Here is a 27148-nt window from a genome sequence, read left to right on the forward strand (position 1 = left end):
TTACTGAATGTATTCTTTTTAAAAATGTATACAAAATCTGGCAACATCTGTGAGGAGATAAATAAGTTAACATACAGCAATTTGATCTGCTCCAAGCTGTAGTTGACAAGGCCCTCAGATGTGTCTGAGATCTTTCCCACAATTTTGCTCTCACCCCTTCTCCTTTCTCCCAGACCATGATAGAGGTCCCCTTAGGAGAAATCACTTCCTCTCACTTTTCACTTCATCAGCCTCCACATTTAAAGGAGCACTCCCTGCCATCTCAGTCATGGTGCGTTTGATGTCACCGCCAAGCACATCTTGTCTTTGATGTCAGTATTCCAAAGGGACTACTCCCTCCTAGAATTCCGGATTTGCAAGTCAAGTTGGTTACCTGGCTACTGCAGCACACTAAATGCTTGTTTTGAACACAATGCCCTTGGCTATTTCACAGGCACTACTCTCCATGAACCTTGGTTCACAGAAGTTAGCAGGGCATGCCTCTTATTGGACCAACTTCACATCACTACAGCCCTTCTGAATTTAGCTCTGGAGCTCAGGGACACCAATTTGTACATCAGGACACACGTATCTCATGTATCTACACAAGTTGTATCTTATATCTGTTAGCTTGCTTTCCTAGCACTCACTCATTTTGTGCTGTTTGGTGACTGCCAGCCTCTTGTCGCTTGTTTGCTTTTTAGCAGTGGGGTAGGCAGGCAGATTGTCATGATTCAAAGCAAGTCCAGTTAAGGAGGTGGACATGTCACTTCGTGGCATTGTGCTACATCAATGCCTCACCTATAACATGTTCCAGCAGCTTATTGCACGTTCTCCCCGTGTCTGCGTGGGTTTCCTCCGGGTGCTCCGGTTTCCTCCCACAGTCCAAAGATGTGCAGGTTAGGTGAATTGGCCATGCTAAATTGCCCGTAGTGTTAGGTAAGGGGTAAATGTAGGGGTATGGGTGGGTTGCGCTTCGGCGGGTCGGTGTGGACTTGTTGGGCCGAAGGACCTGTTTCCACACTGTAATGTAATTTAATCTAAAAAAAATGTGGTAAACACACTGTATGGCTATGCCTGTAAGTCAAAGTGGAAAAGTCCTTAGAGTGGTCAACAAGGATATGGTCGGTCAGTCAGTCAAGGGGTTTATGCTTTTCTCATCTAGGTGGCTGGCTGTGGGCAATCAGACACTTGATTCGAGCAGCGTCAATGGATCCATGACCCTTGCAGTCCTCTTATAGTCAGTCCTGCAGTTATAATTTTGTTCATAAACCGAGAAAGAACGACAACCTCCAGTAACTATTGCACAGCTTCCATGTGAGAAACAGCAGGTGAAGATTCCCCCAAGGCATGGTGGCTCAGTGGTTAGTACTGCTGTCTCACAGTGCCAGGGACCCGGTTTTAATTCCAGCCTCAGGTGACTGTGTGTGTGGAGTTTGAACATTCTCCCCGTGTCTGCATGGGTTTCCTCCAGGTGCTCTGGTTTCCTTCCACAATTCAAAGATGTGCAGGTTAGGTGAATTGGCCATGCTAAATTGCCCATTGTATTCAGGGATGTGTAGGTTAGGTGCATTAGTCAAGGGTAAATGTAGAGTAGTAGGGGAATAGATGTGGGTGGGTTACTCTTTGGAGATTTGGTGTGGACAAATGGCCAGTTTCCACACTGAAGGAATTCTAAGTATTCTAAGGAAGATGAGGAGAACATTGAGATCCCATTACTATCATTTTCTTCAATTCTCTGATACAAAATGCAGGCACCAATTGAGGGTGTCCTGGGCCATCCAGATTTCCTAGAGCCGCTTTTGCACTGAGAAAGATTTGGATCGCAACTCCATTTCGGTGGCCATAGAAGGAACATCCAAGAACATGTGTTGCAGCTCCAAATTCTCAACCCATCAATGCATCTGGGATGTCACTGTAATCACTTTCACCAGATTTCATGAGTTAATATCCTTCTCGTGCTGAGGAGTGCCAAGGAGCTCTGGGATTGACATTGTTGCTGGCTTCCCTTACTGCAAGGCACTATTAACTCTACCCAGGTTTATAAAATCATGAGACAAGAACAATGAGATACTTCTTGCATTATTTCATATTATAAAGCAACATGTAACTTCTGAACAATTTCAAGTTAATAGCATCTTAGTGGAAATTATGTTTACTTTGGCTAATAAGGGATTCAATATCACAAACAAACAAGCTTTCTGGAAAAATTGCCTAGGTCTTTTTGCTGGATTTCGGCAAAGAGATGAATAGAATGGTGTTTCTCACACACCATATCAATTTGAGCTAATAGGACTCATTGCTGCATGTTAGAGAAATTCAGCCGGCAATGTTAAGATATGTAGTATTTGAAACCGTGCTGCACAGAATTTTCTCTCTGAAATTAGTGCTAGTTAATTCAACAAATATTAACTTGTACACTGAAACCAGTCCTAAATTCAAGACCATGTTTACATGATTTATTGTTGACATGATGAGGAGTGAAAGAAATAGATAGAATTTCTATAAAAATTATTCTGTTAAATTGTGCACCTGAAAACTCCAGTTTGTTAATTTACAAATAACCTCAACTAAATAGAGTGCTCATTAATCCATCTTCTGGAAGACAAGAGAAATACATTTGAGTCACATTGGAGATCACAGAATCAAATGCACATATGGGTCCCCGTATTAGGCTGTTATATAAGACATGAGCAATAAAAGGTAAATTTCTAGTGCAGTGTTCACCTAATTGAGTGACTGTCGTGCTAAACCTAGAGATATAATGAATGTAGACTCAGAGTTTGAAATGATAGATTCCACTGATGTCATAAATTTCCAGCTCACAATATTTTTTAAGATAAAAATATGGTCACAAAGTTCTTTTCCTATTTGCTCAAAATAACTGCAGTGCACTTAAGCAGATTTGATTAATATATCATTATTGCATGACTGTTCTAAATAAATTACCAGTGTCTAATCAAGAAGCTACAAATGCATTTGAAATCTATGCTATTACATTACTAAATCCAACCATTGTTAATTGGAGCATTATATTGTTTGCGGCATTTGTAATACATTGAATTATACCAAGACAGATTACAATAACATTTATGTAAATTATTTTCTCAAACACCGCGATGATGTTTTTTCCCAATGAACCAAGGTCATTGACTTGTATTTCTAATTGGCGAGCTCCCAACCCTAGCAAATGGGAAAGCCTAAAGGAAAAGAATACTTTGATCTAAATTAAAGACTGAATTTAAATTATGGATGTACCCTTAATGATCTAAACTTGCTTTGTTGTCTGAAGGTCACTGACTGTAAATTACACCTAAGCCTCCCTGTTTACAGATGAAGAATTGCCTTATTTATAATGCTTCAGCTGACAGATCTGGTTTAACCAAATCAATAATCACTGCGGTGCTGTGAAGAAAAATGTCCCAAAGCTTTTCTTTCTCTTGCCCCACAAGTGACTGCACCTCTGCGACTGGGACTAAATATATTTGAAAGGTTTTTGTGTGGCATCTTTAACGAAACATCAAGATTGATTCTCCAGCCTATTTCTTTCAACTTATAATAATTTTTTTTTGTTTTTAAATATGATAATAAATTTATAAAATGCATGAAAAATCAATTTCTCAGACAGTAGTGCCATTCATCACAGAAGATATTGATTTATCAAAAATGTTATCTTTTTTTTACAGAGTTTGAAGTCCCACCAAACAGAAGCCGTAATTATAGCCTAATTCCATATTTCATGGTGGAGCAGAACAGTTTATTGCTTTTTAATATAATTTTTATTATTCCCAAAATTTTAATTAAATGGCATACTTTGGAAAGAATGAACTTAAATATATATATAATGCTTTTCATGTCTTTGGGGACATTCTATATTGTATAGTGATTGTTTTTGTACTATTGTCTTTGCTCTTGTGTACTATACATGCCAATGATCTGATACCTAACAAGAACCCACAACAGCAGTGAGATCAAACACCATTTAATCTCTTTCTAAGGTGTTAATATTCTAGGAGAAAGAATATTATTCAGGATTCCAGAACAAAACTGTCCTTTTTTAGTAGTATCTTTGGATCTATAGTGTCCACCTGAACCACAAAAGCAGGAAGACGGCACCTTAGTTTAACTTGAGAACTGCACTGGTGTGTTACTATGTCAGTTTATTAGGCTGATAGTCATGAGCCTGGAAGTCATGAGCCTGTAATTGTCTGACTCTCTAATAAAAAGAGAAACATAAGAAATAGTAATGGGAATAGGCCATTTGTCCCTTCAATCTATTTTACCATTCAGGACATCATGGAGCTCAACGCTACCTTCCCATATTACCCAGGTATCTGTGTCCGAGAACACTTTGATCTCCATAAATGCCAACAGGTTCAAATCTCTCATTATTTAATAAAGACTAGTATCATGAACAGTATTCTTAAATCATTCACGGCCCATCTCAAATTGCCCTTGAGAAGGTGGTGATGTGCTAGAAACGTGTTTATCGATGCTCAGAAGTCCAGACTCAAAGAATAACATTGTAAAGTAAATGGTGCTCAGTAGGTTCACAACAGCTTTAATACTGAATCAAGTTCTTTTGCACAGTACACAAAGTACCATCATAGTTGCTTGGTCAGGTTAGGTCAGAAATCCAAAAGTTGCAGTCTGGATAATATATCACTAAATCCAGCTTCCAGATAGAGAAGGTGACAATGGGAAAAGGTCATGGCAGTCCTGATCAAAAAACTAGCACATCACTGGAAAGTTTTGATACATGTGAGGAGACATAGAAGAATTAAATGTGTTAGAATCAAGGAACAGTTATGGAGCTAATAGGCTACCGGCCAGATAATATAGATCAAAGTCGTGAAAGTGAGGACTGCAGATGCTGGAGATGAGAGTTGAGTGTGGTGCTGGAAAAGCACAGCAGGTCAGGCAGCATCTAAGGAGCGGAGAATTGACATTTCAGGCAAAAGCCCTTCATCATGGCTTTTCCAGCACCACACTCTCAACAGATAGTATAGACCATCAAACAGTGGGAAGATCAGAAAGAATTACGGGGCAAGTTACAAAAGAATGTGAAAACTAGAATACTGCTGACTAGGCATTTTCAATTGTCCTAATACAGACTGGAATAGTAACACAGTAAAGGCAGAGATAGAAAGATGTAAATGTGTGTAAAAGAATTTTTGGTCATCAGTATATATCTAACTCAAAAAGGAATGAGGCAGGGCTATACCTAATTCTGTGAAATTAAGTACAGCAAGTGGAGCATGTTTTAGGAGGAGACCATTTGGGAACATCAGGAATATAAGGAGCAGCATAGTTATGGAAAAGGATATAACACAATTGAGTAAACAATTCTTGACTGCAAAGAGAATAACTTCAGTTGAAAAGAGATCTGGCCCAGGGGAACTAGAATCAAAAATTAGCAAGCCAGTCAAGAACTGAACAAGAAGAAGGCTTCAAAGAGGAAATGGTAATGTATTTTATCTGCCAAAGTTGATACTTTCTCTTTGGTTAAAAAATAAACAGTAAAGCTACTTTGGTTCTGATAATTAAAGATATAAATATCCTCCTAATTTAAATCAGGATAACAACAAATATAAGTCCCATAGCATATTAGAGAGCCAAGATGAATATAGGAAATATGTAATTTTATAAAAGGACTTGTGTGTGTCTCTGGCAAAGCCATTAGTGTTCATTATTAATTGCTTTTGAGAAGGTAGTGGCATACTGCCTCCTAGAATTGCTGCATTCCTTGTCATGGAGGAGGTTTTCCCAAGTGTAACAATCTCATAGCGGGTTGGTAGACTAATTTCAGAGGACAGTTAACAATCAAACACATTGCTGTGAATCTGGAGTTGAATACAGGCCAGACCAGGTACTGATGGCAGATTTTCTTCTGTCAAGGATTTTAGTGAATGAAATAACAATCCAGTTATTATGTGGTTACCACCACTGAGATAAGCTTTTTAGTCCCGAATTTATCAAGCTGGGAACTAACTCGTGACTACAAACCATTACTAGTCCAGTAACGTAATTATTATCCTGCATTAACAATAAGATGCAAATACAGACTGAAATAATAAATTTGCAGCTAAGATCTAATGAACTTTAAAAGCCTTTTAAAAATGGTTGAAAAAAATTACATGGCAGACAACAGAAGAGTGGAGTCAACAAAAAGGAAATACTCTTGCGGATCCAGAGCTCTGCCTTAAGTAGTAAATATTGTACATTAATTAGTCTTCACTGGAGAAGATAATTCTGACAATGTAATAATAAAGGAGGGATGTTGCATTGCATAAAACAGATTAAGAGGATGTACTTAAAAATACAGTCCACAAAACATGCAAGTCACTCAGTCTTGGTGAGATACGGGAATTGTAAGTTTGGAATTTGGAGCTGTTCTGCCCAAAAGACTGGAGGATAGAGCTGGCCATTACTGGCTAGACAGCTTAACATCAGCAGTGAGGAAACTTTCAAATACAATAATCTCTAATAAGAATAATTGGAGTATTATGGAATAACAAATGAAAGCCAGCACAGATTCATACAAAGCAAATTGTGTTTGTATAACAAACGTTATTTAATAAAGTAACAAACAGGGTTGGTGAGGGTAGTATGGTTGAAACTTTATTGCTGGAACAGCACAGCAGGTCAGGCAGCATCCAGGGAACAGGAGATTCGACGTTTCGGGCACAGGCCCTTCTTCAGGAATGAGCAGATAAAAGGTAGGGAGGAGGGACTTGGAGGAGGGGAGTTGGAAATGTGATAGGTGGAAAGAGGTCAAGGTGAGGGTGATAGGTCGGAGTAGGGTGGAGGCGGAGAGGTCAAGAAGAAGACTGCAGGTCAGGAAGGCGGTGCCGGGCTGGAAGGATCCGGCTGAGACAGGGTGGGGGGAGGGGGGATGAAGAAACTAGTGAAGTCCAAGTTCATCCCCTGCGGTTGGAGGGTTCCCAGTCGGAAGATAAGACGCTCCTCCTCCGACCGTCGGGTTGTTGTGGTTTGGCGGTGGATGAGTCCAATGACCTGCATATCCTCGGTGGAGTGGGAGGGGGAGTTGAAATGCTGTGCCACAGGTTGGTTGGGTTGGTTCGTCCGGGTGGCCCAGAGGTGCTCTCTGAATCGCTCCGCAAGTAGGCGGCCTGTCTCCCCAATATAGAGGAGGCCACACCGGCTGCAGCGGATGCAGTAGATGATGTGGGTGGAGGTGCAGGTGAATCTGTGGCGGATATGGAAGTTTCCCTTGGGGCCTTGGAGAGAAGTGAGGGGGGAGGTGTGGGCGCAAGTGTTGCACCTCCTGCGGTTGCAAGGGAAGGTGCCGGGAGTGGTGGTTGGGTCGGTGGGGGGTGTGGATCTGACAAGGGAGTCGCGGAGGGAGTCGTCTCTACGGAAAGCTGATAGGGGAGGGGAGGGAAATATATCCTTGGTGCTGGGGTCTGTTTGGAGGTGGCGGAAGTGACGGCGGATGATGCGCTGTACATGGAGATTGGTGGGGTGGTAGGTGAGGACCAGTGGGGTTCTGTCCTGGTGGCGGTTGGAGGGGCGGGGCTCAAGGGCGGAGGAGCGGGAAGTGGAGGAGATGCGGTGGAGGGCACCGTCGACCACGTCGGGGGGGAAATTGCGGTCCTTGAAGAAGGAGGCCATCTGTGTTGTACGTATTTTGAACTGGTCCTCCTGGGAGCAGATGCGGCGGAGACGAAGGAATTGGGAGAATGGGATGGCGTTTTTACAGGGGGCAGGATGGGAGGAGGTGTAGTCCAGGTAGCTGTGGGAGTCGGTAGGTTTGTAGTAGATGTCCGTGTTGATTCGGTCGCCTGAGATAGAAACAGAAAGGTCTAGGAAGGGGAGGGAGGAGTCCGAGACTGTCCAGGTGAATTTGAGGTCGGGGTGGAAGGTGTTGGTGTAGTGGATGAACTGTTCAACCTCCTCGTGGGAGCACGAGGTAGCGCCGATACAGTCATCAATGTAGCGAAGAAAAAGATGGGGGGTGGGGCCAGTGTAGTTGCGGAAGATGGATTGTTCCACATACCCTACGAAGAGGCAGGCATAGCTGGGGCCCATGCGGGTGCCCATGGCTACTCCTTTTGTTTGGAGAAAGTGGGAGGATTGGAAAGAAAAGTTGTTCAGGGTGAGGACCAGTTCGGTCAGTCGAAGGAGGGTGTCGGTGGAAGGGTACTGGGTGGTACGGCGGGAAAGGAAGAAGCGGAGTGCTTTGAGTCCTTCGTGATGGGGGATGGAGGTGTACAGGGACTGGATGTCCATGGTGAAGATGAGGCGTTGGGGACCGGGGAAGCGGAAATCCTGGAGGAGGTGGAGGGCGTGGGTGGTGTCACGAACGTAGGTGGGGAGTTCTTGGACTAATGGGGACAGGACCGTGTCGAGGTATGCCGAGATGAGTTCGGTTGGGCAGGAGCAGGCTGAGACAATGGGTCGTCCGGGGCAGTCAGGTTTGTGGATTTTGGGCAGGAGGTAGAAACGGGCGGTTCGGGGTTGTGGGACTATGAGGTTGGAGGCGGTGGATGGGAGGTCCCCTGAGGTGATGAGGTTATGGACGGTCTGGGAGATGATGGTTTGGTGGTGGGGGGTGGGGTCATGGTCAAGGGGACGGTAGGAGGAGGTATCTGCGAGCTGGCGTTTGGCCTCAGCGGTGTAAAGGTCAGTGCGCCAAACTACTACTGCGCCTCCCTTGTCAGCTGGTTTGATGGTGAGGTTGGGGTTGGAACGGAGGGAGTGGAGGGCTGCGCGTTCCGAGGGTGAGAGGTTGGAGTGGGTGGGGGGAGTGTGGGAGTTCAGGTAGCGGTTAATATCGTGGCGGCAGTTTGCTATGAAGAGGTCGAGGGCAGGTAGGAGGCCAGCACGGGGTGTCCAGGTGGACGGGGTGTGTTGGAGGTGGGAGAAGGGGTCGTCAGAGGGTGGGCGAGAGTCTTGATTGAAGAAGAAGGCACGGAGGCGAAGGCGGCGGAAGAATTGGAAGAGGGTAGTATGGTTCAAGTCACATGTACAGATTTACAAAGGAATTTGATAAGGTAGTTGCAAAATGCTCAAAGGGACTATAGGACCAGCAGTAGCACCAATTTAAAATTATCTAGGGGACTAAAAGTAGAGAGCAATAAGGTAGAAGTTATTTCAGACTGGAGGGCCTTATGAAATACCATAAAGTGTTAAATGATAACCTTTGGTCAGAACTATGGGGAGAGACAATATGAATTAAACAATACACTTTTTGAAATGGGTCCAGGAACAGAAAGGCTGATGAAGGAATGTAAACAATCAGTGAAGGCAGTAGGACAAGTTGAGAAACACACAGGATCCTTGACTTTAGCAAAGAGGCAAAGAGTGGAAAAACAATGCTAAATGCTATGTTAGCTTCTATAAAACACTAGTTAGCCCTCAGCTAAAGTACTCATCAGAAAGGATGTAAAGGCTCAATGGACACAGGAAAAAAAAACCTACATAATTACTAGGGACATGGAGGACTGGGGATGTTCTCCTTAGAACAGCGAAGGTGAAAACAAAATCTGAGGTATTAAAAAGAAATCACTAAGGGTTTTGGTACAGTGAATAAGAAGCAAGCATCTATTGGCAGAAGAGTTGGGAATGAAAGGACTTAAGATTACTGATAAAAGTGAGAGGCTGCAAGAGGAAGAAAGGTTTTATACTGAGTTTTTGAGCTCTAAAATGAACTGCCTGGAAGAGTGCGAGAAGAAGATGAAATACTAACATTCAAATGAAAACTAGATGAATATCTGATATGGGGAAAAATATTACGAGACTTTTAGGAAAGAGCATAGGAGAGAGACTAATTGAATAGCTCAAATAACTAGCCAGCTAAGCACAAATGTCTGAATGGTCTCTCTGCACTATAAGATTGTATGCTTCCATTTTCTGAGGAGAAAGTGAGGTCTGCAGATGCTGATTCCCTCATTCCTCATTCCTGAAGAAGGGCTAGTGCCCGAAACGTCGATTCTCATGTTCCCTAGATGCTGCCTGACCTGCTGCGCTTTTCCAGCAACACATTTCCATATCTGCTTCCATTTTCTCACAGCTGAACTGTAAGGTAATTAAAAACTGGGTTTGCTATTCTACCAGTGAGATAGGGCACAGGATTCAACCATGTGAAACATCAAAGACTTCCCCATTTTGCTTGTGTCACAAATGTAAAATATAACAGATTTCTGCATCTACATGATCTTATGAGCTATTATTTATCATTATCTTTCATCAAAAAAGCAACTGTACTTTGTCATATTCCATTTAGAGAATGGAAACTCTACATTATTCCACTACATTATTCTGTGACAGATATGTAAGCATTTTCCCATACCTATAGTAGCCTGGTGGAGCATGCTGGATGAGAAAGTTTTTCTCTAGGTTCTGCAGCACATCATTTAGCATTCTCAAATGGGCAGGATCTCTTTCCTCTGGATCATTAGCTGGACGCATTTCATCTGATTGAAAAAGTTGTGCAGTTTCTCTCAATGCCGTGGCCAATGCCAACATTTGCTCTGAAGCAATATTGTCATCTTTGAAAAATAAAATATATAATTGAGAATACCAATAATAATAATCAATACAACCACAGTACAAAACATGATATCAATATCACCTCGCATAATATTCTAATGCTGACAAGCGGTATTGGCTCGCTGTGGAATGATTATGTATAGAAAATATCAAACTCAAGAATAACTACACAGCACAATTACATAATGTGCAAGAAAATATTTAGAAAACAATTGTTCATGCCAATAAATTCTAACATTATTTGTTGGAGATCGCAAGGAAAGAAAGCATTGATTATCAGTAACTTCGGGCAATGAAGAATGGAATTGATATGCAACGTTATCATATTCAAAATTTAAATTCATAATAATATAACTGCACTATCAAGAGGATATAAGTTTAGAAAGAAACATAACCTTTGAGTTTCTCTTGAACCTCCAGGGCTACGTCCAGGACACTGAAAGGGAGAACTGGCTCATTTGCTATATGCAGAATCATTTCAGCTGTTAACTGCAATGAACAAATCAAAAGGTATAGTCTCGGAAGAGATCTGCAGGCAAATTATTTTATTATGTACAGTTATGATAAAATATAAATATTTTGAAGAGTGCAATGCTTGACTGTACATTATCACTGCCATAATGAACAGAGACAGAAAAGGCAGTCTGATTTCTCTTATTCACACAATAAAAGTGTGCTAAGACTGGAGGTGTGAGGAAATAGACTGAAAGCAACAGGCTGTGATAAAATAACAGGAGCAGACCAGGAATCAAAGACTGTGATAAAAGAGCCAGTGATCCAGAATTGATAGGTATAACTGAGCAAGATTTAAGTTTCAGAAGGAGACCAGAAACCTGACCTTGTCAGAGAGGAACCAGAGTGGAGCAGAAACAGAGTGGGAGTCAGAGACTGAGAAAACTGTAGGAACCAGAAACACAGCAGGATATCAGAATGACCCCATGTTGAGGAGTAGAAGATGCAGGGGCTTTAAGGTGACATTTAACCCTAACCCTATCACACCCAAAATGTAAGAACATAAGAAACAGGAGAAAGAATAGTCTTTGAGACTGATTCATCATTCATTAAGATCATGGCTTACTTTCTACTTCAGCAACATTGTTTTCCTTGATGTAGCATTCTATTGATGCCAACCTTTAACATACTCAATGCCTGAGTCTCCATTGCTCTCTGGCTTGCAAATTCTAAAGAGTCACTATCCTCCGGTTTATTATTTTGCCTGTTTTAGGAAGGTTAGTTCTAATTTGGAGTAAGCTCAAGATCACTTGCAATCTTCCAGCACAAAACCAAGTTGATATATCAATGAATTATGAAACATTCTCCATACACCATTCAAGCTGTTGTTTCAATAATATGAATTAAAATTGTAAGTGGCTTCCCACAACATTAAGTAGGCCAATATTGTCAGTGAGTCACTGCCATTGCAAGTACAAAATGAAGGAATACTAATAGATGAATGAAATGCTTCACTGATCGCAATGCTCCTCGTTGTTTTGATCTCTTTAATTAATTTTTCAGATTGGGTATGAATCGACTAATTAAGGATGATTCCTAGGTCCTTACTGAATGATGTGGTTCAAAGCCACTACACTATGCAGTTTTATACTTTTTAATTTATACAGACAAAGTGAATGAAAAGATTGCCAATTTCAATTGATAGCATTAAAATGACATAAAATGTTTGCTTTAAAAGTTAATTAATTTATTTATCATAGCCATGGAACAAACCCAACATAACAATATGTTCAATAAAAATAATACCACTTTACAAATGCATATTATTGTTGGACAAGCATTGGAAAAACTCTGAAACAAGTAACAAACTAAGATTTTCAGACAATAAATACTTTAATGTGTTTGGACAGTTGTTTTATAAGTAAGTATTTACCAACTGTACTGGGTCTATTAAATTCAAAGAATTACTATGAATGGTGAAATACAACCTATCAGAAAGCTAAGGTCACAACTATTAAGTCACAATTTTATAATAAATACAAGTGCAAAGTAACTAAGTGTGACATAATGGAGGAATTGTGTTAGAATTTCATACCATAAAAAGGATATATTTTTCTCCTAAACTTTATCAGGGATTTTATTTTGCTGTATATGAAAAGCAACAAACCTTAAAAGAACTCTCCTTGTGAAATGCAAATTCATTTGTAGGCAGAATAGAATATGGTCTTGGCCACTTAATGGCTGCAGGCCCACATGTATTTGGCATTTGGATTAAAATAACAAATGGCTTAAAAACAAATGTCAGGAATGATAAAGAATTAATATATGGAAAACTCAACCTGTCACTTCCATCCACAAAGCTGTACCCTTTATAAACTGGCAGAGAGGTTGCTGAAGCAGTACTATTGAACAGTATATATTTACCAGACTTCTCCATGTTTAATATTGTTATTCTTGCCACATGAGAAAAAACTGCATGTGCTGTGGGAACTATGGTAAGACCACTGTAACAAAACATAAATCATGGAAACATCTGTTGGTGGGATCCTTCTTATTTAGTTCAGCATCGCACAGCAAACATTTCAACAGAACTGAGGATTGTGTTTGGGCTGTCACCGCGAATTGATCTACCTCCGTGTATACAACCCATTCTGATTTCTCCTCATGGATTTTCCTAACCATGTGGTTTGAGTATCAGGGTTCAGTAATGCACTGTTAAAACAACTCAGTTGTTTATACTGTCCCTACTCTAAGTCTGCTACATCCATCTCTGTTTTTTCTAAGAGTGACTACTGTCTGACTCAGGAATTTCAATAAACTTTCATTTATATTCTATTATACAGAATATTGATCGATTTATCACAGCTCTCGAGAGAGGATGGAAATAACTACTCAACTATCAATAGCATGTGACTACTGATATCAGTGTATCATCATCCTATTATTAACATACATTCTCATTACAATATTGCTTGTGGTTTTGATCTTTTCAACAGAATCAAGTCAGATAAACCTTATTCACAATGAGTGCTGGATCAGCTGTCATAATTCTTAGCTATTGCTTTAAGTATACTTTTAAAACAGATAAACAAATATAGATCTCCATTCTGCTAAGGAATAAATCAGAGGAAAGTGGAAAAATACACAATCAATAAGCAGTTTGCTAACTTGAATATAAATTAAAAGAAAATATTCCAATGAAGTGTCAAATGTTAACTCATTCTCTCTCCACAGATGTTGCCAGATCTGCTAAGATTTTTCTGTTTATATTTCAGATTTCCAGCATCAAACAATTTTTGCTTTTATTAATGCATAGTTATTTTGAATGGATTATGGTTTGGAATGTAAATAGTACCTTTTTTAAAAACTATAACTAATGGTCCTTCAAAGAATCACTTTTTCAATAGCACTTGTCTTAAAGGTACATCTTCAAAGGTGGTTTTTCAATTAATTTTCAACTATCCAAAAAACAATATATTAATGTACTTTCTGAGCCTGGTGTTTTGTACTTATCCCAGTTTATGAGATATTCCTTTAGTGTAAAGTGATTGTCGCATTTCCTCAACATTGGTTCCAATTCAAAAATTGGCTGTAAATTGTGTTAAGATGTCCATAGATCAGGAAATTCAAGTTTTGTTGAAAAAGGGGCATGAGGTCAAGAGTTTTCGTCATGCATTCATCAAGCCATACACACGAATGCTAAATGACAAAAGGAATAACAATTCACACTGCATGAGAGAAACAGTGCTGACTGCATGGACTCTGATTGAGGTGTTGCTGTGAAAAACAGGACTCTCTGGAAAACAGTGTCTGATCCCAATCAGCTTCAACACATTATTACTAGCATTCACTCCATCATGAGATCACTTGTTACAGTGTTCAGTACCGTTCATGATTTCTCAGATACCAAAGCAGTCTCTGCTTAAATGCAGTTAAATCTGAGCAATATTCAGGCCTGAAGCCCACTGCGCACACTTTCCTCATTCCTGAAGAAGGGCTTATGCCCGAAACGTCGATTCTCCTGTTCCTTGGATGCTGCCTGACCTGCTGCGCTTTTCCAGCAACACATTTTCAGCTCTGAGCTGATAAATGGCAAGTCACCTCTGCATCACACAACTGGCAAGCAATGACCATCTCCAACAATGAAAACCTAAACATCTCCCCTTGACACGCAATTGCTTCACTATCACCGAACTCCCACCATTAGAATTCTGATGTCCACCACTCACCCAAATTTTAACTGGATGAACTGTAACTGTTACAATTACTGTGGCTACAAGATTTTCAGTTTGAATTGTTCCAGGATTACTCAGCCTTGGCTCATTTCAGTCTTCTTCCAACATGGATAAAAGAGCCTAATTCCAGAGTTAAGGTGGGAGTGACTACTCTTAACATCAGGGCAACATTTGTCCAAGTATAACTTATATAAGGAGCCTTGGAAAAATTGAAGGCCAGGGAATTAAAAGGAAAACTCCTCACTGGTTGGAAAATATTTTCTGAACAACTTGTTCAGAAATGTTATTATGCACCTCCAAAACAAGTGGGCCTTGAACCTGAGCCTCCTAGTTTAGAAGTAGGGATACTACCACTGTGCCATGCGAGCCCTCAATCACTGGTTAGAAGATATTTTCTAATCAACCTGTTCAGAGATGGTATGACACACCTCTGGAGCAGCTCGGATTTAAACCTGGGCTTTCTGGCTTACGGGCCAGGACACTATCACTGCACCACGAAAGCCCTCAGTCATCTGTTGATAACATGCCTCGCAGCAGAAATGAAAACAGCTGTGGCTGCTGAAGGCCAATACTCTTAGCCCCAGAACATTGATGCAGGAGTTCCTCAGGCAAGAGAGTTATCCACTATAGTCCTGACTTATGCCTTGCAGATGGTGGACAGTCTTTCGGGAGTCAGAATGTGAATTACTCAGCTCAGAATTCCAAGATTCTGGGTAAAGACAATGACTGCAGATGCTGGAAACCAGATTCTGGATTAGTGGTGCTGGAAGAGCACAGCAGTTCAGGCAGCATTCGAGGAGCAGTAAAATCGATGTTTCGGGCAAAGATTCCAAGATTCTGACCTGGCTTGCAGTACACAGTATTTATGTACATGTCACAGATAAGTTTCTGGTCAATTGTAACAACTAGGGTATTGATGGTGGGATATTCAGCAATATTCGTGCCATTAAGAAGATATTGTTGGTTTCTCTTTTATTGGGGATGGTCATTGTCTGGCGCATGTCTGCTCTTTGTCACTTATCAACTCTAGCTTGAATATTGTCATGGACACAGACTCTTTCAGTATCTTAGAAGTTTCAAATAGCACTGGATGCTGTACAAGCTTAAGTGAACGTCCTCACTTCTATCACTAAGATGGAAGCCAGGTCATTGATGGTATAATCAAAAATGTTTGAGCCTAATTGACAACATTTGGACAAGGCATCCTGTTTGATCAGCACTCCATCGACCAAGTTCAACATTTACAACTAGAATGCATCAGCAGTTATATGTACCATTTATAAAATGCACTGCAGCAACTTAAGGCTTCTTCCCTTATAATGCTACTACTGACAAGATCATGGCTGGCAGGCCCCTCTCAGTCACACAGCATCCTAAGTTTGAAATATATCTTTGCACTTTCCCGATCACTGAGCCAAACCTTTGAAACTCCTTATATAACAGCAGTGTCAAGTCCCTTCACCACCTGCAATGGTTTAAGAAGGTACTTTCTGAAGAGAATTCAGGATGGACAATAAATGTTGGCCTTGTGAGTGAATATAAAAATCATTATGATTTCACTTAATAAGAGACTCAGATGTTTTGAAATTATTCAAGTTATTTCAGTTTAATTTGTTCAGGTCAAGATATTTCTTTCATGGTAAGAATTGTTGGGTAAATATGGAGGTAGTAAGATGGGCTATTTGTGTCATTACGGAAAAGAATCATAAATTTCTTTTTAAAATGCTAATAATGTTACAACACATGTTGATTAAAGCTGTTTTCTCCCCAAAGTTCCTTTGAAAGTCATTCCTTTCAGATCATTCTCAATGAAGGAGTATAACTAACATAGTTTGAACTAGTCACAAGAAATAAAAGTTTTTAATCATGTATAGTGTGCCAATAATTCTCAACAGAATAATGCTTAATGGTAACCTAAAATTAAGTTTACATCGAATATTCTCATTCTGAAAACACAATTCTTCAGGAACCAAACAGACAGAAGAGTGAATATTGCAATAAAGAAATGACTTTGCTTCTTAAGTTTCATTTCCCTTGAAACTTCCATTCAACATCATTTCTTCCGTCACAAAAATTCCTCGAAGGCATTTGAAGGGTACATATGCATGGTGAGATGCTACACTTAACATTTGTTGTCATTCATCTGCATTTAATTACATTTCCTTCCATTTTAAATTTCCCATTATATCCAATTCTGTTTCAAAAGTTATGATTGAATTTGCCTTCACCAAACCATCACAGACAGCATTACAGAACCTCATGACACACCATGTATAAAATCATTTTCCTCGACTCTTCAAACACTGCTGAATAAAACGCCTGAATAAAAACAGCAGTTCAATCTACATTTGATAAGATTCAGACAGTTAATTTTTTGGGCTCACAGGAAAATTTATAATTATTTTAAGCAAGTAAAAGGAAGAAAGTGAGAGAAAGAACAAAATGAAAAGATTTTATATGTCTCCTTTCGTTCTTTTAATATTAAGCAGAAAGTGATGTGCTGTCCTTTTCGATGCACTCAATCATGGGAAGAATTTCTCTACATCTGTACTGCCGAGAACACCTTTTGACTTTGAACATCTCAATCAAATCTCTTCTCAACCTTCTCTTTTCTAAAGAGTACAAAGACCATTCATGTTAATGTTTCTGTTCTGCAATCTATGCAATGCCTTCATATCCTTTTCAAAGTGTGGTATTTTACAAAAATTCACTAAAACTTCCTTGTTTTGCACTCAGTGAGCTGAATCTTAAACATTTTTGACTAAATGCAAGTTGTGTCTAGTTTTTTTGGAAGTATTCCTATTGTGAGATCAAGCGAGTTCTTGATGTATCTTCCCAAATGTATACAAATGCTTGGTCTTACCAGTTATGACATTTCAGTAGATGGACTGAAAAGCACCAGCATCTCCCCAGAACATTTCTATTTGGGTTTGGATAGGGTTAATTTATAATAAAGAAGCAGGCTTTGTCCTGAAACTGTCCTTGGCTAGATCACTTGGGAACGTTTTGGCTGCCTGCTCAACAGCCATGATTAGAAATATAGAGTTATATGTTTAGAAAGGTCAGACTCCAATTTCTAATCAAACTGCTCAATGATTACAATATCTAAACTGAAATTGTCTAGGTACGAAAGGTTTATTTATTCATCGCTGTTCTAATTAGTTAACTCACCATGTCATTCAAGTCAGTGCCCACTTAATTTACATGAATTAAACAGTTGTGACTCTGCTAATAGTCCTTAATCCGCATCACAGCACTACTCTTACACCTTTAACTGGAAATTTGAAAATCACAACTTCCTTCTGAATTTCAGATCATTTTTTTCACAAGCTCCATCAAGCTGTGCTGTTAATTGTTCTGTGGTAACTGGTGAATACAAATCACGCAATGAGAAACTTTAAAAAATCTCTGGATCAGAGGGCTTTCAAATATTTCAATACAGAAAGAAAAATATTCGAATACCAACCTTTAAGAAAAGCTAACTTTAATAATGAGTTTTCTGTTCTGTGTATCTTAATGGCACAGCACACAGAAACATCTACATAATAATAGTTGTGAAACATAACATTAGATTATGTTATGATGAATTGGAAGCATTCAATTATTAATGACAGATGAATAGCTAATGAGCACTGTTGTGGTTAAAATCAACAAATGTATTGAATATGTGTTTTCATTATTTTTCTTAATGGGTTTCAAATTCATGCATTATTCACAAAAGCTTCAACAAGCAGTAAAAGTAACTCACAGGATAGATGTGATGCAGAAAATGGAAGTATAAAACAATTTTGATCAATTGCCAATTCATAGATGTGATAAAAATGAAACACTTTCGTTGAAGATTTGGTTTGCTATTGGCTTTCTCAATTCTCTCGACAGCAAAGACAATAACTGGCTAAAAAAAATGGCATTACACACAGTAGTTGTTGCTGGAATTTAGTTGTGATGATGGGAGACCTGCACATCAGTTTGAAAACCAGTGGGAACCCTGCATCACTTTTCCACAGGAAGCCCAATACAATTTCACTGCAATCAGGCAGTTTCTTTAATAATGCCATTGCTCAAGTCTCATTAACTCCCCGGTGGAGCAGAAATCTTGCCCTCAAGAATCCTAGATTCTCAATCAGGCTGGATAAGGTTACGGGGATATATTTACTCGTAAGGGTGACACATGTGAGTCCAGCCACAAATCCCCGAGCCACCATTAAATCCAGTGGAGTTAAAGATAATTGATCTTAAGTAGCTCCTTCTTGGGCCCAAATGGTCACCTGTTGCCAGCAGGTACTTTTACCTGCTGAAGTGGCCTTCTGCCACTTGCTAAATTCTGGCTGCTTTTTCCACTGCCAGTCATTGAATATGCTGCCACCTACTCATTTCTGCCAGCCTGGCTCCCATCTCATCACTCCAGTGAGTTCCACTAAATTCCACCCTCTGGATAAATTTAACTTCTGACAGTGTGAGATACACATATTACTTGTTTTGTCTGTTTCTGATGACTAAAGGAGGGAGGCAAACCATGCAATTCAAATCGGATCACCTTGTCCTTTCATTCAAACACATTTGATTGGCAGGTGTTTTGAAATTAACAGGTGTAGCTGCATAATCTAGGTCACCTTTTGAAGATATTTATCAATTTGTCCTTGTTCAAATCAGGAAATCTGTCTAATGCATTTAGGAGAGATTCGCAGATAATTTCCTTGGGGTTTCACTGCCTCTGCTACTGTCGCATCAGCAGAACTTCAATGGAAATGCCATTTATACTTAAACTGAACTGAGGAAATTCCCATTGCCAGAAAAGGTTTCTGCCTGTGCAACAATATTTATATCCTTTATAGTGTTTAAATGTAGATTGTTCACCCATAAAGATAATATTGCTGCTGTGCTAAATTTTGATATAGGAAATACTGTTGTACTTTCTCTTTCCCTAATGGAGGTATTTGGTTGGACATCAGAGCTAAAGAAAAACAAATCAAAAATGTATAGACAGCTGTTGTTTATTTGAGTAATACTATTAACACCTAAATTAACCTAATTTGTCTAGGTTTCATTTAGTGGTCTTGTGCACTGGTTAATAGAGGTTCATTACAATCTCATTTTATACTGCAAATGCAGATGAAAGCCATGAAAATTTAGATTCAGTAATCATTCTTCATTATTGTTCAATGTCCCAGTAGTGATCAACTTATCCAGACACAAAACAATAAAAGGAAAAAAATGTGAAACAGGCATTTCGCAATTTTTGTTTTAAACAATGCAAGTGTTGTAAAAATTGGGCAACTTAAATGCAACTTTCTTCAAAAGCTGTACAATTCTCCTTCAAAATAAGAAACAAAAATTAAACAATATGTTTAACATATAGCTTACTCATACTTTAAGTTTGCTGTGTAATTCCACTCACTTTTATGAGGCTCATTTGTTTGTCTGCTATTTTGTGTTTCAAATAACTTAAAGTTAACTTTAAAAATTACATATTGCAAAGATATGGTCTTTAGCTTTATGGAATACATCTTTTAGGAAGCATTTATAGCATGTGCTTTTGTATTACTTATGTTGCAGTTTTATAATGGTTTAGTATTGAAACTTAAATCAAGCAATTACTTGCTAAAATTGTCCTAATTAAACCATCATGTATTTGTAACTGTCAGCACCATGAAATCTTCACTGCTCAGTCACTTTATCACACGTCAGATAATAACATGTATTATTCACAATTAAGCTGCCTATCAGCATTCCAGTAGACAAAGTTTTACAATGTATTTAGTTTTGTCAACTTGTAATCATTGTTTATAAAACACAAGCAAAATGCTTATTCCAATATACTTTGTCAATATAAACCTTGCAAACAGCAGTTTTATTATTGAACCAAGTATATTTCTATCGTTTATCATTTCGGATAACATATCCATTTTTCTAGGAATGCAATGGAATCTATCTTTCACTGGATTTAAAGGACACTAATCATCACAAAATCGAGCCTGAGAATCACCAGTGACGCAATAGCACAATATTGAAACTACAGCATTTCCAAAGATACTGCCTTGTGGATGAGATATTAAACTGTGACCCTTTTATCCTTGTGTGTAGAGTGTTTTCGGATATTTTAAGGTTGTGAAAGATACTGCATATCAATGTTTATTTCTTTTAAAGTGTCCACTGGCTCATTTCAGTTATACTACCAGCGTTAGTAATGACTGTAATTCATCCAAATTCTTAGGAATCAAGTTCACATAAGTAAAAATAGGAATTACAACTACACTATGAGGTTCTTTCCAAAGCAGTCGAGCTACTAAATCTGAGTAAAGACCCACGTTTTGGAACAAAAACAGAAATTGCAGATGAAACTTTGCAGATCTAGCAGCACCTATGGGGAGACAGCAGAATTAACTTTCAAGTTTGGTGACTCTTCAGAACAGTTAGTAACGAGGAGAAAACTGTGTTTACGCTCAAGACAAGGTGAGACGGGGGCGGGGGGTTATTGTGGTGAGGGGGTAGTGAGGTGAGTGGATCACTGAACACAGGGTACATTCGGATATATGAAACGGGTAGGCAAACAGGTCCAGGCTGGAGAAAAGAGAAACTCAATAAATGATAATGAGAGCAGTGAGAAGAAGAGAATGGGTATGCTGTGCTGAAAGCAACCCATCTAATATGGTAATAGGCTGAAGAGTGAGTGAGGATGTGTTAGCTGTGCTAAACACAAGCCATGGTATGACAAGACTGGGTGGGAGATTGATAAACTCTTTGTTGGTAATGACTAACAGTCAGAAGCAAGCTGGCTCTCAGTGTACTCCACTAACTCTTTGAGGTTCTCTCATTAGCAAACATAATTGGGCTTACCAGCAGCTAGGATATTGGAATTGTGTAAAATAAGACCAGCAGCATGGATTTGAAATAGAGATACACTCTCAAAAGTAAATGGCTGCACCAAGGGGAAAGTGGTGCCTGAGATTTTCTTGGAAGCGCAGGTTCTGAGACACTGGCAGACAGTGGGACAGTGGCAACAATCTTCCTGGTGATGCGCACTTAATTGACAAACAACAGACCCACTGTCCAATTATTGGGCTGGCTCTCCATGCTCACAGCTGAGTCAAAGCCACTGAGAGCTAACTGCTGCTGAGGTTGAGAGAACAGGAGGCTGGCACCATTTTAAGGCTCTTGTACAGACAGTCAGGAATTTTCACTGCTGAGGTCAAATAGGCAGGCAATGGTGATTGGGGGGGGGGGGGTTAACTGACTTGCAGTTACTCCTGGTCATGCAAAAGTTTGATTTTATAATGCTTATCTTTGTTTGCACTGTGGTGTGGCTCCTCCTAGTTCTGTATCCTCCGCTCCAAACCTACAACCCTTTGAGGTGCCGACATTGTTCTAATTCAGGCCTCTTAAGAACCCTGATTTTAACTTCATTGCCATTTCCCAGGTCTTAAGTTCTGGAATTCCCTTTCTAACTATCTCTCCTACTTGACCACTCTTTCCTCCTTCAAGTTATCTTTCCATTCTACTGTACTTTAAAAAAATTCATTTACAAACCTAATTGTCCTTGAGAAGGTGTTGGTGAGCAGTTCATGTGGGTGGGTACTGTTGTCAAAAAGTGAGTTCTAGGATATACATTGCAGCAGTGAAGGAACACCATACGTTTTCAGGTTAGGAAGCTGTGACTTGGAAGGAAAATTGCAGATGGTACTGTCCCTGTTCTTCTAGCTGGCAGTGGTCATGGGTTTGGAAGGCAGAGGAATCTTGTTGTGGTGTTACAATGCATCCTGTAGATAATAGCCACAGTCGCCACTGTGCTTTGGTGGTGCAGGGTGCAAATATGCAAAAACTGAAAGAACACAAAGAATCACAAAAAAAACAGAAATTGCTAGAACAGTTCAGCAGGTCTGGCAGCATCTATGGAAAGAAATCAGAGTTAACGTTTCAGGTTGAGTGACGCTTCCTCACAACACTGTCCTGAGAATCCTTCCCCACTTGGTAGCAGAGGTTAAAACAATAAAAGGGACTGTTGAGAGCCAATCTCCCAAGGCATCTTAGATAGTTTCATCACACCACAACAATAATGGCAACATCCCAAATATAATTTGGTAGTAGCAGTGGGCACAGCCTGAAGAAATAATTAGCCCTCAAAAGCTACAGCTACTGAGGAGAAACATTCCAATGTGAAAACTGTTCAAATATTCAGAAAAATTTAAATATATACAGAACTTGTCAGCTTAAGTGAATGCAGAAGCCAGTAGTTACTAATAGCAATTCTAAGATTACCTGAAATAGTGAATATGATTGTAAAAGTTCAAGTAGACCGTGAAGATTATTACCAGAGCTATAAAGAGAAAAACCAAAATTGTAAACTAGAATACGGCAGCCAATATCCAATGTGAGTTAAGGCTCCTAGAGGAAGGTAAGCGTTTTAACACTTAAGGAGAAATTCAAGGTTGAGAAGCGAAAGGAAGGCTTTGTTATCATCTGCTATGGTCTGAAAGAATGCCTAAGATCTAATGGACTGAGGGAAATTGTGATTTAGTTGAACAGGTATTATTATTGTTTGACTGGGTGTAACTCAATTTGCATAAATAAAGGAAATTAGTAACCAGTGGGTGTGAGCTTTATGGAGTGTGGTTAGCCAAAATAAAGCTCTCACGAATAGCGCGAACTTGAAAACTATTCAAAAGCATTCATCTTATAGTTTAGAAAAGGCTTAAGTCACTATTATAATTAAACAAGCACTGTTAAAGCCATTTAATATTATTTGGAAAAGCTGTAAAGATGTCTTGAAAAGGGAAACCTTGTTAAGGAAACTGATAGAATGGCAGTATAAATTGACTAATGAGTGCAAAATATTTGAAGTTAGAAGAAAACTTTATTAAGAAGTATTCTGAGGGGGAGATCAATTTTTTATTGTTCAAATAAAAATTTCTTTCAAGATGTGGGATTTTTTTTGATGTAAAACAATGTGAAGAAACAGAAAGGATACAAGTAGTGTTTTTAAAATCATAAAAGACATGAAGATGAAAAAGGAGAATGACAGTCTTTCCACCGACTTGGAGGAAAAAAAAAGACATATTTCTTCATTTAAACATATTTCAACAATCTTTAAATGATTGAAACATTGTTTCAGCAAACAGAAAGATAATTCTGAAACATTAAGAAAGGTTTCAACTTTAATTACCTAATTAAAGTGCATTTCTGAAAAAGGAAAATAACGTTGGAGATAATACTTCAATAAAGTGCTAAAGCGGACAAAGTAAAGCTCTTATGGGATATGGGCCATAGGCAGCTATATGGGGTTAGGCCACAGATCAGCCATGATCCCATTGAATGGTGAAACAGGCTCAAGGTGCTGAATGGCCTACTCTTACTATGGTGTTCCTATGTAATAATAAAGATTTATCACCAATAGAGAAGAGGCTGTTGCCTTTGATAATACTGTGAAAGCATTTGACAGTTAATTTACACATGTACGAATTGTATAATGGAGAGCAAGAAGAATACAACTTCCTGGGGAAATCTGTTGTCACCCTTATCTTTATACATGATCATAGTTTCATAATTATGGTGAGTTACAAACAAAACTAATTTGAAATAGAATTGTCATCACAATTTCAGACATGTCGCAATCTAAAGAAGATCACACATTGCAAAGAGCGATCCAGGTAGTCATGAAAACTGAAATTAAAATAAAGAGAATGAGGAAATAAAAAAGCCAATCGAGCTCATCAATTTCATCAGACCTCATCCACATTCAAAGATATCTTCTTTAAATCCGTTGATGCCAGAAGTTACAATTTCTGATGTGGAGTTAAAGGAACTAAATAAATAAAAAGCGTCTAACTATATTAAGCAATGTTTGTAAGCAAATGGGACATTTCCGGGGAAACTGCAAAATTAAAAAAATAGTAACTGAACAGCAGAATTAGCATTGCTAACGTACGCAAAGAAGTTAACACCTTAAAGCATCCACCTTTGAAAAAGAAGCAAGGATATCAGTGAGTTCCTTCATTAGAACTCATATCATTATATGATGATTTACCACCTTTGAAAGATATAATTCAATTTTTTTCAAGGGAAATAGGTTACTTATTAAAGCAGATTTGAACGAGATCATACAGGTGAACAGTCATGCAACCAATATCAAATTGTGGTTGGCATGTGCGTTATTGTATTATTTAAGTAAGCTACTTGGTTGAAGAAAATGAAACCATAAAATTCAGACAGAGAATTGCACAGCACAGGAAGAGCACTGCTATGAATCAGAGGAATACTGAGAGTACTTTTAGAGTCATAGAGTCATAGAGATGTACAGCACGGAAACAGACCCTTTGGTCCAACTCGTCCATGTCAACCAGATATCCCATCCCAATCTAGTCTCACCTACCAGCACCCAGCCCATATCCCTCCAAACCATTCCTATTCATACACTCATCCAGATGCCTTTTAAATATTGCAATTGTACTAGCCTCCACCACTTCCTCTGGCAGCTCATTCCACGCACGCACCATCCTCTGTGTGAAAAGGTTGCCCCTTCGGTCTCTTTTATATCTTTCCCCCAAAACCTATGTCCTATAGTTCTGGACTCCCCACCCCAGGGAAAAGACTTTGGCTATTCACCCTATTCATGCCCCTTATGATTTTATAAACTTCAATAAGATCATCCCTCAACCTCTAATGCTCCAGGGAAAACATCCCCAGCCTATTCAACCTCTCCCTATAGCTCAAATTCTCCAACCCTGACAACATCCTTGTAAATCTTTTCTTAACCTTTTCAAGTTTAATATACTTCCGATAAGGAGACCAGAATTGCACACAATATTCCAACAGTAGCCTAACCAATGTCCTTTACTCAATACTCTGACCAAAAAAGGAAAGCATACCAAAAGCCTTCTTCATTATCCTATCTACCTGCGACTCTACTTTCAAGGAGCTATGAACCTGCACGCCAAGGTCTCTTTGTTCAGCAACACTCCCAACGACCTTACCAATAAGTGTATCAGTCCTGCTACGATTTGCTTTCCCAAAATGCAACATCTAGCATTTATTCAAAGTTTGGGAGAAGATTTGTAGCTCGGGTTCTCGTTGTTGTGGTTCTGTTCGCCGAGCTGGGAATTTGTCTTGCAAACGTTTCGTCCCCTGTCTAGGTGACATCCTCAGTGCTTGGGAGCCTCCTGTGAAGCGCTTCTGTGATGTTTCCTCCGTCATTTATAGTGGCCTGTCTCTGCCGCTTCCAGTTGTCAGTTCCAGCTGTCCGCTGTAGTGGCCGGTATATTGGGTCCAGGTCGATGTGTTTGTTGATAGAGTCTGTGGATGAGTGCCATGCCTCTAGGAATTCCCTGGCTGTTCTCTGTTTGGCTTGCCCTATAATGGTAGTGTTGTCCCAGTCGAATTCATGTTGCTTATCATCTGCGTGTGTGAATTTGACTGGGACAACACTACCATTATAGGGCAAGCCAAACAGAGAACTGCCAGGGAATTCCTAGAGGCATGGCACTCATCCACAGACTCTATCAACAAACACATCGATCTGGACCCAATATACCGGCCACTACAGCGGACAGCTGGAACTGACAACCGGAAGCGGCAGAGACAGGCCACTATAAATGCCGGAGGAAACATCACAGAAGCGCTTCACAGGAGGCTCCCAAGCACTGAGGATGTCACCTAGACAGGGGACGAAACATTTGCAAGACAAATTCCCAGCTCAGCGAACAGAACCACAACATCTAGCATTTATCTAAATTAAACTTCATCTGCCACTCCTCAGCCCATTGGCTCATCTGATGAAGATCCTGTTGTAATCAGAGGTAACCTTCTTCGCTATGCACTTCCCAGAGTTCTAGGGTACACCTAATCAGGTCCTGGAGATTTATCCACTTTTATGCATTTCAAGACATCCAACACTTCCTCCTCTGTAATATGGACATTTTTCAAGATGTCACCATCTATTTCCCTACATTCTATATACTCCATGTCCTTTTCTACAGTAAACACTGATTCAAGATACTTGTTTATATCTCCTCCACCTCCTGTGTAGCCACACAAAGGCCGTCTTGCTGATCTTTGAGGGACACTATTCTCTAGGTAAAATTACCCTTTCGTCCTTAATGTATTTGTAAAAACCCTTTCGATTCTCCTTATCTCAATTTGCCAAAGCTATCTCATGCCTCCTTTTTGTCCTCCTGACTTCCATCTTAAGTATATTCCTACTGCCCTTATACTCAAAGGATTCACTTGATCTATCCTGACATATCCTTCCTTCTGTTTCTTAACCAAACCCTCAATTTCCTTAGTTATCCAGCATTCTCTATACCTGCCAGCCTTTCCTTTCACCCTGACAGGAATATACTTTCTCTGCACTCTTGTTATCTCAGTTCTGAAGGCTTCCCGTTTTCCAGCCGTCCCTTTACCTGCGAATATCTGCCCCTAATCAGCTTTTGAAAGTTCTTGCCTAATACCGCCAAATTTGGCCTTTCTCCAATTTA

At 39.6% G+C, this 27148-nt stretch overlaps 1 protein-coding gene across 10 annotated transcripts in view; it reads right to left on the reverse strand.

Annotated features, from left to right (window-relative positions):
- The window catches only part of naaladl2 (N-acetylated alpha-linked acidic dipeptidase like 2), a 1006049-nt gene that overhangs the window by 26753 nt on the left and 952148 nt on the right, over positions 1–27148 (reverse strand). For all 10 annotated transcript variants that reach the window (XM_087993578.1, XM_043702223.2, XM_087993582.1 and 7 more), the window contains 2 exons: positions 10890–10983; positions 10295–10493 (listed from right to left, as the gene is read on the reverse strand). In XM_087993578.1, coding sequence (XP_087849704.1) covers positions 10295–10493; positions 10890–10983 — 293 coding nt within the window. The remainder of the gene's footprint in view (positions 1–10294; positions 10494–10889; positions 10984–27148) is intronic.

The sequence above is a fragment of the Chiloscyllium plagiosum genome, unplaced genomic scaffold, assembly GCF_037043375.1.
Source record: "Chiloscyllium plagiosum isolate Xiang-an unplaced genomic scaffold, Cpla_swu_hap1 HiC_scaffold_13, whole genome shotgun sequence".
Lineage (NCBI taxonomy): Eukaryota > Metazoa > Chordata > Chondrichthyes > Orectolobiformes > Hemiscylliidae > Chiloscyllium > Chiloscyllium plagiosum.